At 35.9% G+C, this 10,299-nt stretch overlaps 2 protein-coding genes across 2 annotated transcripts; one reads left to right on the forward strand and one right to left on the reverse strand.

The window, feature by feature from the left end:
• Positions 4,106–5,409, forward strand: LOC18788863. The gene has a single exon (XM_020570739.1). It carries the CDS (start codon positions 4,333–4,335, stop codon positions 4,876–4,878), a length of 546 nt encoding a protein of 181 aa, XP_020426328.1. The 5' UTR covers positions 4,106–4,332; the 3' UTR covers positions 4,879–5,409.
• Positions 5,226–9,616, reverse strand: LOC18793621 (DNA topoisomerase 1 beta). The gene is made up of 15 exons (XM_020570173.1): positions 8,897–9,616; positions 8,612–8,806; positions 8,445–8,525; positions 8,165–8,224; positions 7,915–8,009; positions 7,652–7,808; positions 7,416–7,541; positions 7,238–7,318; positions 7,039–7,129; positions 6,802–6,935; positions 6,645–6,713; positions 6,462–6,551; positions 6,263–6,366; positions 6,016–6,184; positions 5,226–5,930 (listed from the first exon to the last, which is right to left on the reverse strand). Exons 1-15 carry the CDS (start codon positions 9,614–9,616, stop codon positions 5,862–5,864), a joined length of 2,241 nt encoding a protein of 746 aa, XP_020425762.1. The 3' UTR covers positions 5,226–5,861.

The following is a 10,299-nucleotide window of genomic DNA, read 5'->3' on the forward strand; positions in this document are numbered from 1 at the left end:
AAAATCTGGTGAGACTTCTCTCGACATTCAAGATGATGACTATACAAAAGCTATACATATCGATGCTAGTCTATGTGGAAGTCAATTAGGCCCGTTTGATACATGGAAAATGAGACTTGGGGATGGGAAATCAATTGCTTTCTCATATTTGGTAAATCTTGGCATGAAAAATCGTTGCCTTGCACATGAGAAAGTAGGGGGGAAGTGAAGCCCTCCTTCCCCCTTGAGTTTTGTTTTTCTCCTTATGAGAAAGTTTGGGAAAATAAAACAACATTAAATACACATTTTTCATGACCATATTGTCCCCATTAACAATTTAGAATTACAATATAGCATTAAATGCATTCTTTTTTTATTTGATTTCATATAGGTATAATTGAAAAATTAAACAAATTTTATTTTACATTCCTACACAAACCAAAAATGTGAAAGGAAATAAAGTGGTATTTCTTGATTACTTTCCTATGATTACTAAACATGGTAAAGGAATCTTAATTTTCCATCCTTGAGAAATGACAAGGGAAGTGATTTCCCCTCAAATTTGTTCCGTAAACCAAACGGAGCCTACAAATAATGATTCAGCATATATCATCCATGGTGATCATCGATCCTGAATGTAAAATACTATGCATTTATCCGTATTTCATTAACCATTCAAATAATTTAACCGGTTAGAATATGGCACATTAAATCTATTTAAAATTGTTTTGTCTATATAAAAACAATATTGGAGAAGGGAGAGATTCAAACACTGAACTTAGTGTGTGTATATATATAATTATTCTTAACCAATTAAGCTACAAACCCCTTACATAAAGAAACTTTAATTTGCACTCCCAAGGAAGCAACATGACCAAGACATCTAAAGCAGTTCCATTTCTCAGGTATGACCATCTCTGAACTGAATGAAAGCAATAATGAACACATGAACGTGTAAAATCTTCCATGATTCTTCAGGTAACCTTTAGCTTTATGAAACAAAACAAAAAACTTTTGCGAAATTACTAGAATGAAAACAATATAGTTTTATTTCAATAACAAACAGTCTAAAATAATAATTTTATTTGAAAGAATTTATATATATAATTTTAAAAAAAAAAAGAAAAAAAAAAGAGAGAATACATATTGGAGACATTGGACAACATAGCATGATTGCTTCCTTGCACTTCTTTATGAAAAGAATATTTAAATTTTGACCCCACAATTAAAAAAGCTTCCCTTCTCTTTCTTTTTCTTTTTCTTTTCTTTTAGTGGATAATTATTATACCAGAAAAATCAATTGCTCAAACACAGCAATTGGCAGGGGAAAAAGAAAAAGGTACAAAAAACAAACAGTAATTAAAGTAATGGATAAAAGCTTGATGGGATGGTAAAGTTTATGAGATATTATTGGAGGTAGGAGGAGAGATAATGGTGTATTTTGTTGGCAGGCACTGAAACTAAGAATCATTCAAATCTAACCTCAAGATTTCCTAATTATTCTTTATTATCTTAACAGAGAGTTTTATACTAATTAAACACAAGCTGATTACTTGTCTCATTTGGAGTAGCAGGACAGAGATGTGGTAGAATCCTTGACTGAATCAATACATAATAATATCATAAAATAAAATAAATTTTTTTTTAATTATAAAGAAAACAAAATCTGATGCAGATTCTTTAATGATTTATCACTTTAAAAAAGAAAGAATGCCTTTATTTTAGTTGCTGATTAAAATAGATAAATGCCATGTTAGTGGGGTTTAAAATAATCATGGGGTTGGCAAAGGGAATTGTTGTTTACAATGTTCTAGAAAAAATAAATAAATAAATAAATAATTATCATAATACCATGAACAATGCCATGTGGAGCATTCTAATTATTATTCAGTACAGAGTACAAACTCTGAGTTTTGAGCATTTGCTTTGCAAAATTCCTTAATTTATTATTGTGTTTGGGGTGGGGGAACAATTTTGATTCTTTATCAGTCTCTCAACTACCAAATTGTGAGGAGTTGTTTGTTTATGAAATATAATTTAATTAATTTCTCCATGACACAATTGGAATTAAAATAACTCTACAAAAATGTAGCAAAAACCAATGTTGTTTTCTTCAAGGATTATGCACTATATAAGTTTAGGGTGGTGCAATTTATACCACATTTATTGATTATCTCTTTAATATGGGTGAGTCCCGCATTATTGGTGGGATCCACCTATATTAGAGAGGTGTTCAGTCAAAATGGTACAAATAGCATTATTAATAAGTTTATTAAGATTATTTAATACACTTTCAATCAACCTCGTGATTTACACCTTAATTGCTTAGTGAGAGAAGATTGCTAGCATTTTCATTTAATGTATTCTCACAAGTTAATTTATGACATAAGGAGCATGGTTGGGAAATTAAGAGGATGGTTAAAGCAATTAAGGTGTAAATCATAAGGTTGATGAAAAGGGATTATATAAGGGACCAAAATATGTTTAACTTTCTATGCTTAAGACAAAATTCGAAGGAACAAAATCTCAAGAGATTAAAGGTCAGATTTCACATCTTAATCATATGTAGTTAATATTCTAACAATGTTGTAATACTAGATGAGGTGATATTGATATATTTTTTTATTCATTTAGGAGACGAGAGAATAATAACTGAACTCTAACTACAATCGTTAAAAGTAAGTGCTTGAATAAAATACTTGGTAATAGTACAATTTTGATTAATAGTTGAGAGCAAAAATATTACACGTGGCATCCTTAGTGCAACATTATTTATTTAAATTATGTTTTTCCTTTCATAGTTTTATTTTAATTTTATATATATTATAAATAGTTTACTTTTATTATGTCACCATTCTTCCTATTCATGTTTATCATAAATAATTATTCTTAAATATTGTTGAGTTATTGTTTTGTGTTTTTCTATAATCTTCGCTTTTTGTAAGGTTATTCAACTTGGATGCTTCACTTAGTCATGTTCATTGTCATCTTAGTTGAACCAAAATTTGGGATCAACAACGATGTTATAACTTATATATTCATATAAAACAATAGGTGTTTTTAAAACCACATTCCCTTTTCTTTTCCTTTCCATAATACACCCCTGAATTATATTAAAATATCAAAAAAATTTCTCTGCATCTTTTTTTGGTTGCCAAAGTTAGAAATAGAAGGGGGTTTCTTCACACACACACAAAGTAAAAAAGCTATAAAAATTCGAACATCGGTGCCCTTTTCATTATGCTAAATTCCATATAATTTTGGTCAACAAAAACAAACATGCCTCTTCAATCTTCAATTTTCATTACACCTTCCTTCCTATCTCCTGCGTGTAAAACAAGAAAGAAATGATAATCAAACTCTTTGAATGATTACACCTTTTAAAAAAAAAATCATCTAACTAACCCAAATCCAAATAAAATACATAACTAATCACAAGACCTAAACAACTTTATACACAAAATTAGCCTTTTCGCATGCGCTTCCGCGCTCGCGAAACTTTTTTGTAAAAAAATTTTAAATTTGTTTTAGAATTAAAAAAGATAATGAATAGTTGTGTTCTATAAAAATAAGATCTATTATTTAAATTTTCTTTTAATTTAATTTAATTTAAATATAAAAAAGTATAAATTTATCATATTATCTTTATTTAATTAATAATTTCAATTCTTAATGTTTATATTAATTAAAGATATTTTTTAATATTTTAAATATTTCGTCATTTTCTGGCTTTTACTATATATATATATTAACGAATAATAACAATAAGGCAACCACAAGGCAACATCCCCAAGAGTCCAAAACAAGACATTTTTTAAATCAGACATTAACATTTCGCTTTTATGACACTCACAAGGCAACCACAAAAAAAAAAACTCGGTCCACCCACCATAACCGTGACGCCGTTACCGATAACGGAAACCAGACAAGGGAACCTAACGACTCTGTTAAAACAGACATAGGCGGGGTCCCACTTCGGGGTGGGCCGAAAGACCTAGTCAGCTTTTCAGCCGAATGGCTTTAAAAATGAAAACGTGGCGGCCTCACGCGTCGAGTAGCGAAGGTGGGTAGGACCTTTCGCTCGCTCGTTATCTTCGTCTTTGCATGTATATAAACACCCCCTCCATTTCTCCCAACACCCACGAAACACAAGAAACGGATTTAGAGAGGGGAAATTTCCAACAGTGCGGAAAACACCAAAAAATACAACCTCCTTCTTCTTCCCCCCCATGTGAGGTAGAAGAAGAGGCCAAAAAGAAAAAAAAAAAAGAAAAAAGAAAAAAAAAACTAGCTTTTTTCTCTTTCGTTTTTTCAATTTCTAGGGGATTTTTGTTTTTTTGATTTTTAGTTATTATGGGGACAGAGATATTGAGGCCTCAGGATTGTCTGATCGAACGGATCAGAGTCCCTCCGGCGTCGTTTGTGCGCCGGAAGAGTTACTATGGCAACCCCGTACCTAACCAGAATTACGTTTCTAACCCTAGACCTAGAAAACAGGTGGTGCGCTCCGACCCGAGGAGGATCCACATGCAGCCGGCGGTGGTCTCCAAGAGATCCAGCTCCGAAGACCTTCGCGGCTTCAAGATGGAGAAAGTCACGATCTTGAGGCGTGGTGAGTCGCTGGATTCGAAGACGAAAGGAAATAAGGGTGGATTGGTCGTGACCGGGACCGAGAGGTTGGGACCCGACCCAGAAATGGTGCCGAAGCAGGTGCGGATCGTGGATCTGAAGCCTCCGGTGGAGGGAAAGACCGACATGTACGCCGGATCGGCGTTCGCGGTGTCGCCGGAGCCGAGTGCGCTCCCGCTGCCGTCGTTTTCGAAGAAGAAGCAGGTATCGAAGATCGTCGACGGTGACTCGGCGACTCGAGACCTGCGGCGGTTGCTCCGGTTGGATTGAAAAGAGAAGATCCGGATCCCGAGGACCCGAAGAAGGCCCCGACTGGATCTGGATCCGAAAACGGTTCTGTCCTTTGTCGTCTCAGTTTTCGAGGTAGGATCTGTCCGTGATTTTTTTAAACGGCGGTGGATCTTGAAATCTGGAAGACGACGGGGGCGAATTAGTAATTTATCTAAAGTTTGTCACTTGGTTGGTGTAGCTAATCTTATCAGGTTGTTATGGGAAATATTGTGGGGTTGTTAATGAAGAATTATGTGGTATATTGGTAAATTTAAAGTTAGGATGGGGTGGAAAAGGGGAGATGGAAGAAGAAAAAAAAGTGTGAAATGGGGGGTTGATTTGTTATATTTGGGAATTGGGATGGTTTGGTTATTTAGTGAGTTTGATGTGATTTGTAGGTTGGGCTGTAAAATGTTGAATGTTTTTCTGCTCTGTTGGGAATTTGTCAGTGGGTTTTATGTATAATGTATTGTAAAGAAAGATAAAATTTGGGCAGAAGAAGAATTCTTAATTTTATCTTTTCATTTTAAACTTGTGTTTTTCCCATTTTTTTTTTGGCTCTGCTACTTCTTTGAGTTCCTCTCAAAACAGATCAGAAACCCAAAATCCCAAACATAAAGATCATATTTTAAAGAAGTCAAGGGAGATCATTAAAGCAAAGTCACAGATTCACTGTTTGTGTCTTTTGTATTTTTATAGTCTAAATTAGTTTATGTGAATTAATCTAATCTACGACGAGAGAGATCCGAACTTCCGAACTTGGGTCTTAGGGTACAGACTCGTACTCACTGCTCTTCTCGATTGGTCTAGTCCACATCTGCTCTCACTGCTCTTCTCGATTGGTCTAATCCACATCTGCTCTGCAATAGACTCTTAAATGAAATAGATTGAATTGTATAAGCAAGCATCCTCTCTTGTTTTTGAAGTGTACATATGTGAAAAGAAGGAAAATTGGTGGCCATGTGAGCAACATCTCCCAAATATCAGAATCTGAAGTCAAAGTCCACATCCATTGCCCAGGCAAACTTTTCCAGGAGGGATTTGTTGAATATCTGTGCCAATGGAAAATGGTCAAGCATATAGCATACACTAGCTCATACAAACCAAACCAATTAGCAAATCTTTTAACAAACCTACCTTCTCAAGTGGAACTTCATGTCGCTTGCACCATGCAACAGTGATTCTGGGGTCAAGATAGTTGGTCTTGGACGTTCCTAATGCCACTGTTTTCAGATCCTCTTTGGTTCTCATGTCCGCTTCCATTTTTTCAACTTTTTCTGTCGTATTAGCTATCTTCTTCTCCAACCTGTGTCAATCGAAAAATACCATGAAAGGCCATATCCAGACATGATGAACACTAATCAGACAAATGAAGTAAACTTACGCTTCCGGGGTCAAATTTCTCTTTCGCTTCCCATTGGCATCTTCCAGCGGAGGCTTTCCCTTTCTGGCCCTGTCCAAATCTGTTTTCAGCTCTTTCAGGGTGCCCTACAACCCCGAAAAAGAGAATGAGTTCCAGACCAAGAAATAGGCATGCATTTCAATACCATGAGTTTATAAACCTACTCAGATTAGGTGATTACCTTAAGGCCACCAATCTTCTCCATTAACTTAGACATCTGTGCACCATGAGACTTTGAGACAGTACGTTGATGATTACAAATGATGGCAACCTGCAACGAATGCCGAAAATCGTAGATTGCACTGAGTCGAAAGGAGCATTGCTATAAACTTAGTACAAATTCTCAAGGGATTGACTGCTATACCTCTTTGTTTGCGTGCTGATAAACAACAAGTTTCTCTGAAACATCTCCCTCTCTGGTTTCCTTGTTCAACTGCCGTCAGGCCAAGAAAAAAAATAAGGAAAAAAAAATCATCATAAAAGGAAATTGAAACAGGGAGAGGGGCAGGAGATTAACTTACTATGTTATCCAATGTGATCGATGCATTGTAGGTACGGAAAACTTTGGCTGTAAGGCCAGGCATCAGTTCTTTCAGATGAGCATTCAATTTACTGGTATCCAACTTGTCAAACAGATCATCATTGCCACGCTTCCCTGAAGCGAATAGAAAAAAGAACAAAGTCGAACACATTCATTAGCTTCAATGACCAGAAAAAGAAGAAGGAAATAGGCTGAAATTATAAAGCCACCAACTCACCAGCCTGGAACTGTATGATTGCTTTGTAAACAGGAACCTCAACTTCAACAGTATTTTCATATCTGATTGAATCTTTACCAAGGAAGTTGAACTGAGATTATAAACAACAGAGTTGACTGGTTATTTACTGGTGATAAATACATTGGCAGACTACCTGCAATGACTTCAAAAAATTTCTATAACAGCAGCAAGGCATTACCTCCAAGGAGTTGGGGGCAATTGCTTTTACATTCTCTACTTTTAAAGTGCAGCAACCAACAGTATCGGCTTCATCATCCTCCTGTAGTAGATCGATCAATAAAAAACAATCATAAGGAGTCCTGTCCACTTCTTTGTGGACAAATGGTTTAAAACTTTGAATTGCATGCTTGCTCTACCTTCTCATTGCCGGCCCTGAGAGCAAGTTTATCGATGAGATAGGTAGCAACTGCTATCTGCCGCTTTGCGCCATCTTTACTTGTAAAATCCTTAGTGTATGCAGCCCTGATGTTTCCTATGTAGTCCTGCACTCAAAATAGCAGGGTTTTCATCAATATGATGGCAAGCATCTTCTATGTTATCCGAAAAAACTACTATCTTCAAAAGTTTAAGGGCATGTTCCCATCTAAAACACCTTCAGCATCCTTGCTTTCTCATATTTCTCCTTGTCACTTTGCCCCTTCAAGGAACTACTAGGTGACAGAAACACGTATTTGAATAACTTTTGGTTGATTGGATCGTTCCAGAAGGCTAACCATGTAACCATATTGTCATGCCTTACTTCTTTCCAGCTGCATAGATCAAATGTATTGATTTAAACTCCAAATCAGTTAATGAAAAGCAAAAACTATCATAATTAACTTTGGAAGTAAATGAGTTCTGTTGTTTTAACAAAACCTTTCACCAGGGATGGGACATTCTGGAATCGGGGCATCCTTTCCTATATTGATCGTAACATCGCTTGGACGAATCCGCCTTTTCAGCTTTCCCAACTGATACCATATATAACAAGAATTAACGGCAACATATGCAAAGAAAACTCAGAATCAGTGTAAACACTTCAACAGATAGCCACCACATATCAAACTATCTCATCATCGACAAAACTGAAATCTGTGTCACGGAGAAAAAAGAAATATCAAACAACCTTTGGATGCTCCCCACGGCCTCGGAATAATCCAGGTGGTTCAACTCTGAAGTTTCCAACCTGTGTTAAGATTGAAACCAGAAATCACGAGGCAAACTACTTATTTAATGATAAAATGCAAAGAACAGAGCTAAGCTACTATTATTCAACAACATATTAATTGACATAGCAGATCTGCCATCAGAAAAGCACCATAAGTTTTGTAGATATATTGCAGATGGGCTAACCAGATTGCAGACTAGGTTACAGGGGAAAAAGCAATCAAAAAGCTAGTGATAACCTTCTCTTTTACACCATCAACAATAGCCCACATATACTTCTCCTCTTGTTTCAGTTTCTCTTCCTGCAAGGCCTTTTTGTCCTGCATCAACACAAACTCCTTAAGAATTTTGGAACAAGAAGGAGGTACAAGGAAAACCAATGAATTCGAGCTAGCTACCAACTTACTTCCTTACTCAGCTGTTTCTTTTTCTCCTTTTCATTCTGATACCAGTCATATATTGGGGTAAAATCACAAGCATCCAATTTCTGAATTACATGCCTCTTCCCAAGCAACTTTTGCCAATCATTCCAGAAATTGTTTCTGAATGTTTTTTTCTGCACATATTCTGTGTCCTTCATCACGGCATACATCGTCGCAACCTGCACTTATAAACTTAAATCATCAAGGAATTATAATATACACAAAGCAAGAAATATATATAGATCATCGAGAGAGTGAGAGACAGAGACCTCCTCTTGTTCAGGAGTTAAGTTGACTGGCTCCCCATTGTAGAGCATCTTCACCCCATGAGGCTTGTATGGAGGTGGGAAGATGACTCCATTGTGAACTAAACTAGCCCATTTTTCCTGCCCATCATTAGAACTTGGCGCCACGTTTGTCGATTTAGAATACTTTGAAAAATTCGAACCTTTTTTGCTCTTCTTGATCGTTTTCTTGATTGAAGATGAACCCACTTTTGTTACCTTTTTTTGCTTTGTCAATGCCACAGATGATTTATTATCTGACCTGACTTTCTTAGCTCGATCGGCAATTGTAATGAAGTCATCATCCTCCTCTTCCTTTGCTTCTTTTTTGGCTGACACCTGCTTGTTCTTTGCAGAAGTAGAAGAATCCGAAACTTTTGGCCTTTTAACTGAAGACTGCTCAGAGACATTGGCCTCATCTAGAGGCCTCTTACCAGAGACCAGAGAAGAAGTTTTCTTCTGAGGTTTCGGCTTCATTCGAACCCTTGATGACAAAGGTTTGTCATCCTCTTCGGAATCAATAGAAGTCTTACTTTCTTCTTCAACAGCGGCAGGCTTAATCTGTTCTGATAGCTGTTCTGACTGACCCTCTAATGAAGCTGATGCTTTTGAATTGGATACTGATGAGGTCCTGGCAGATGAAGTTGAAGCTTCTGGGCTTGATAATGGAGATTTTACTGGTGATGATTTGGTTGATGGAACCATCTTACCCTTTTGCAACACTTGAGTTTGGACCTTGTGTATTTAGATGCATGCAATCCTTGTTGTCTTCTCTATAAGTTTTCTTTATATTATCAAAAATTCAATTTGATATATATATATATATATATATATATATAGAAAGAGAGAGCTGCGTAGATAACGAGATCAGATAAATGTTGCAGGGATTGTAACCCTAAATTTCCAAACACCATAATCGTAAGAGAATCAGAGAGGATATCATAAGCATATGATGGAATGCACAGAGATCAAACCCTAATGGGGCAAAAGCAAAAGAAAGAGTCTTAAGGAAAGGCGTACTTGTTCGTCAAGGAATAAATTGAACTTGCAGCTTCTGATCTCTAAAGTTCAGCACAAATATGAAAGTAGGGTGTGAATATTGAACAAGGATAAAAGACAGCATTAACAATTTATCAAATTAAAACCGTTACTTAAAACACACATACAACAACAGGAAACATAAATTACATGTTCTCCTACTTTCTGAAAAAAAGGAAAAAAAAAAAAATGGTTTCCTATTTTTAAGGGAGTTCCATGTTTACTTTTTAAAAATAATTAAAAAGAAAAAATGGTAAAGCAGGAAACTCAAATAGAAATTGATCAATATATGTAAAGAAAAGTGCAACGGGGTTTTGTCTTGAGACTATTAGTCTGCAAGTTAAGGACCT

Source organism: Prunus persica, chromosome G1 (assembly GCF_000346465.2).
Source record: "Prunus persica cultivar Lovell chromosome G1, Prunus_persica_NCBIv2, whole genome shotgun sequence".
Lineage (NCBI taxonomy): Eukaryota > Viridiplantae > Streptophyta > Magnoliopsida > Rosales > Rosaceae > Prunus > Prunus persica.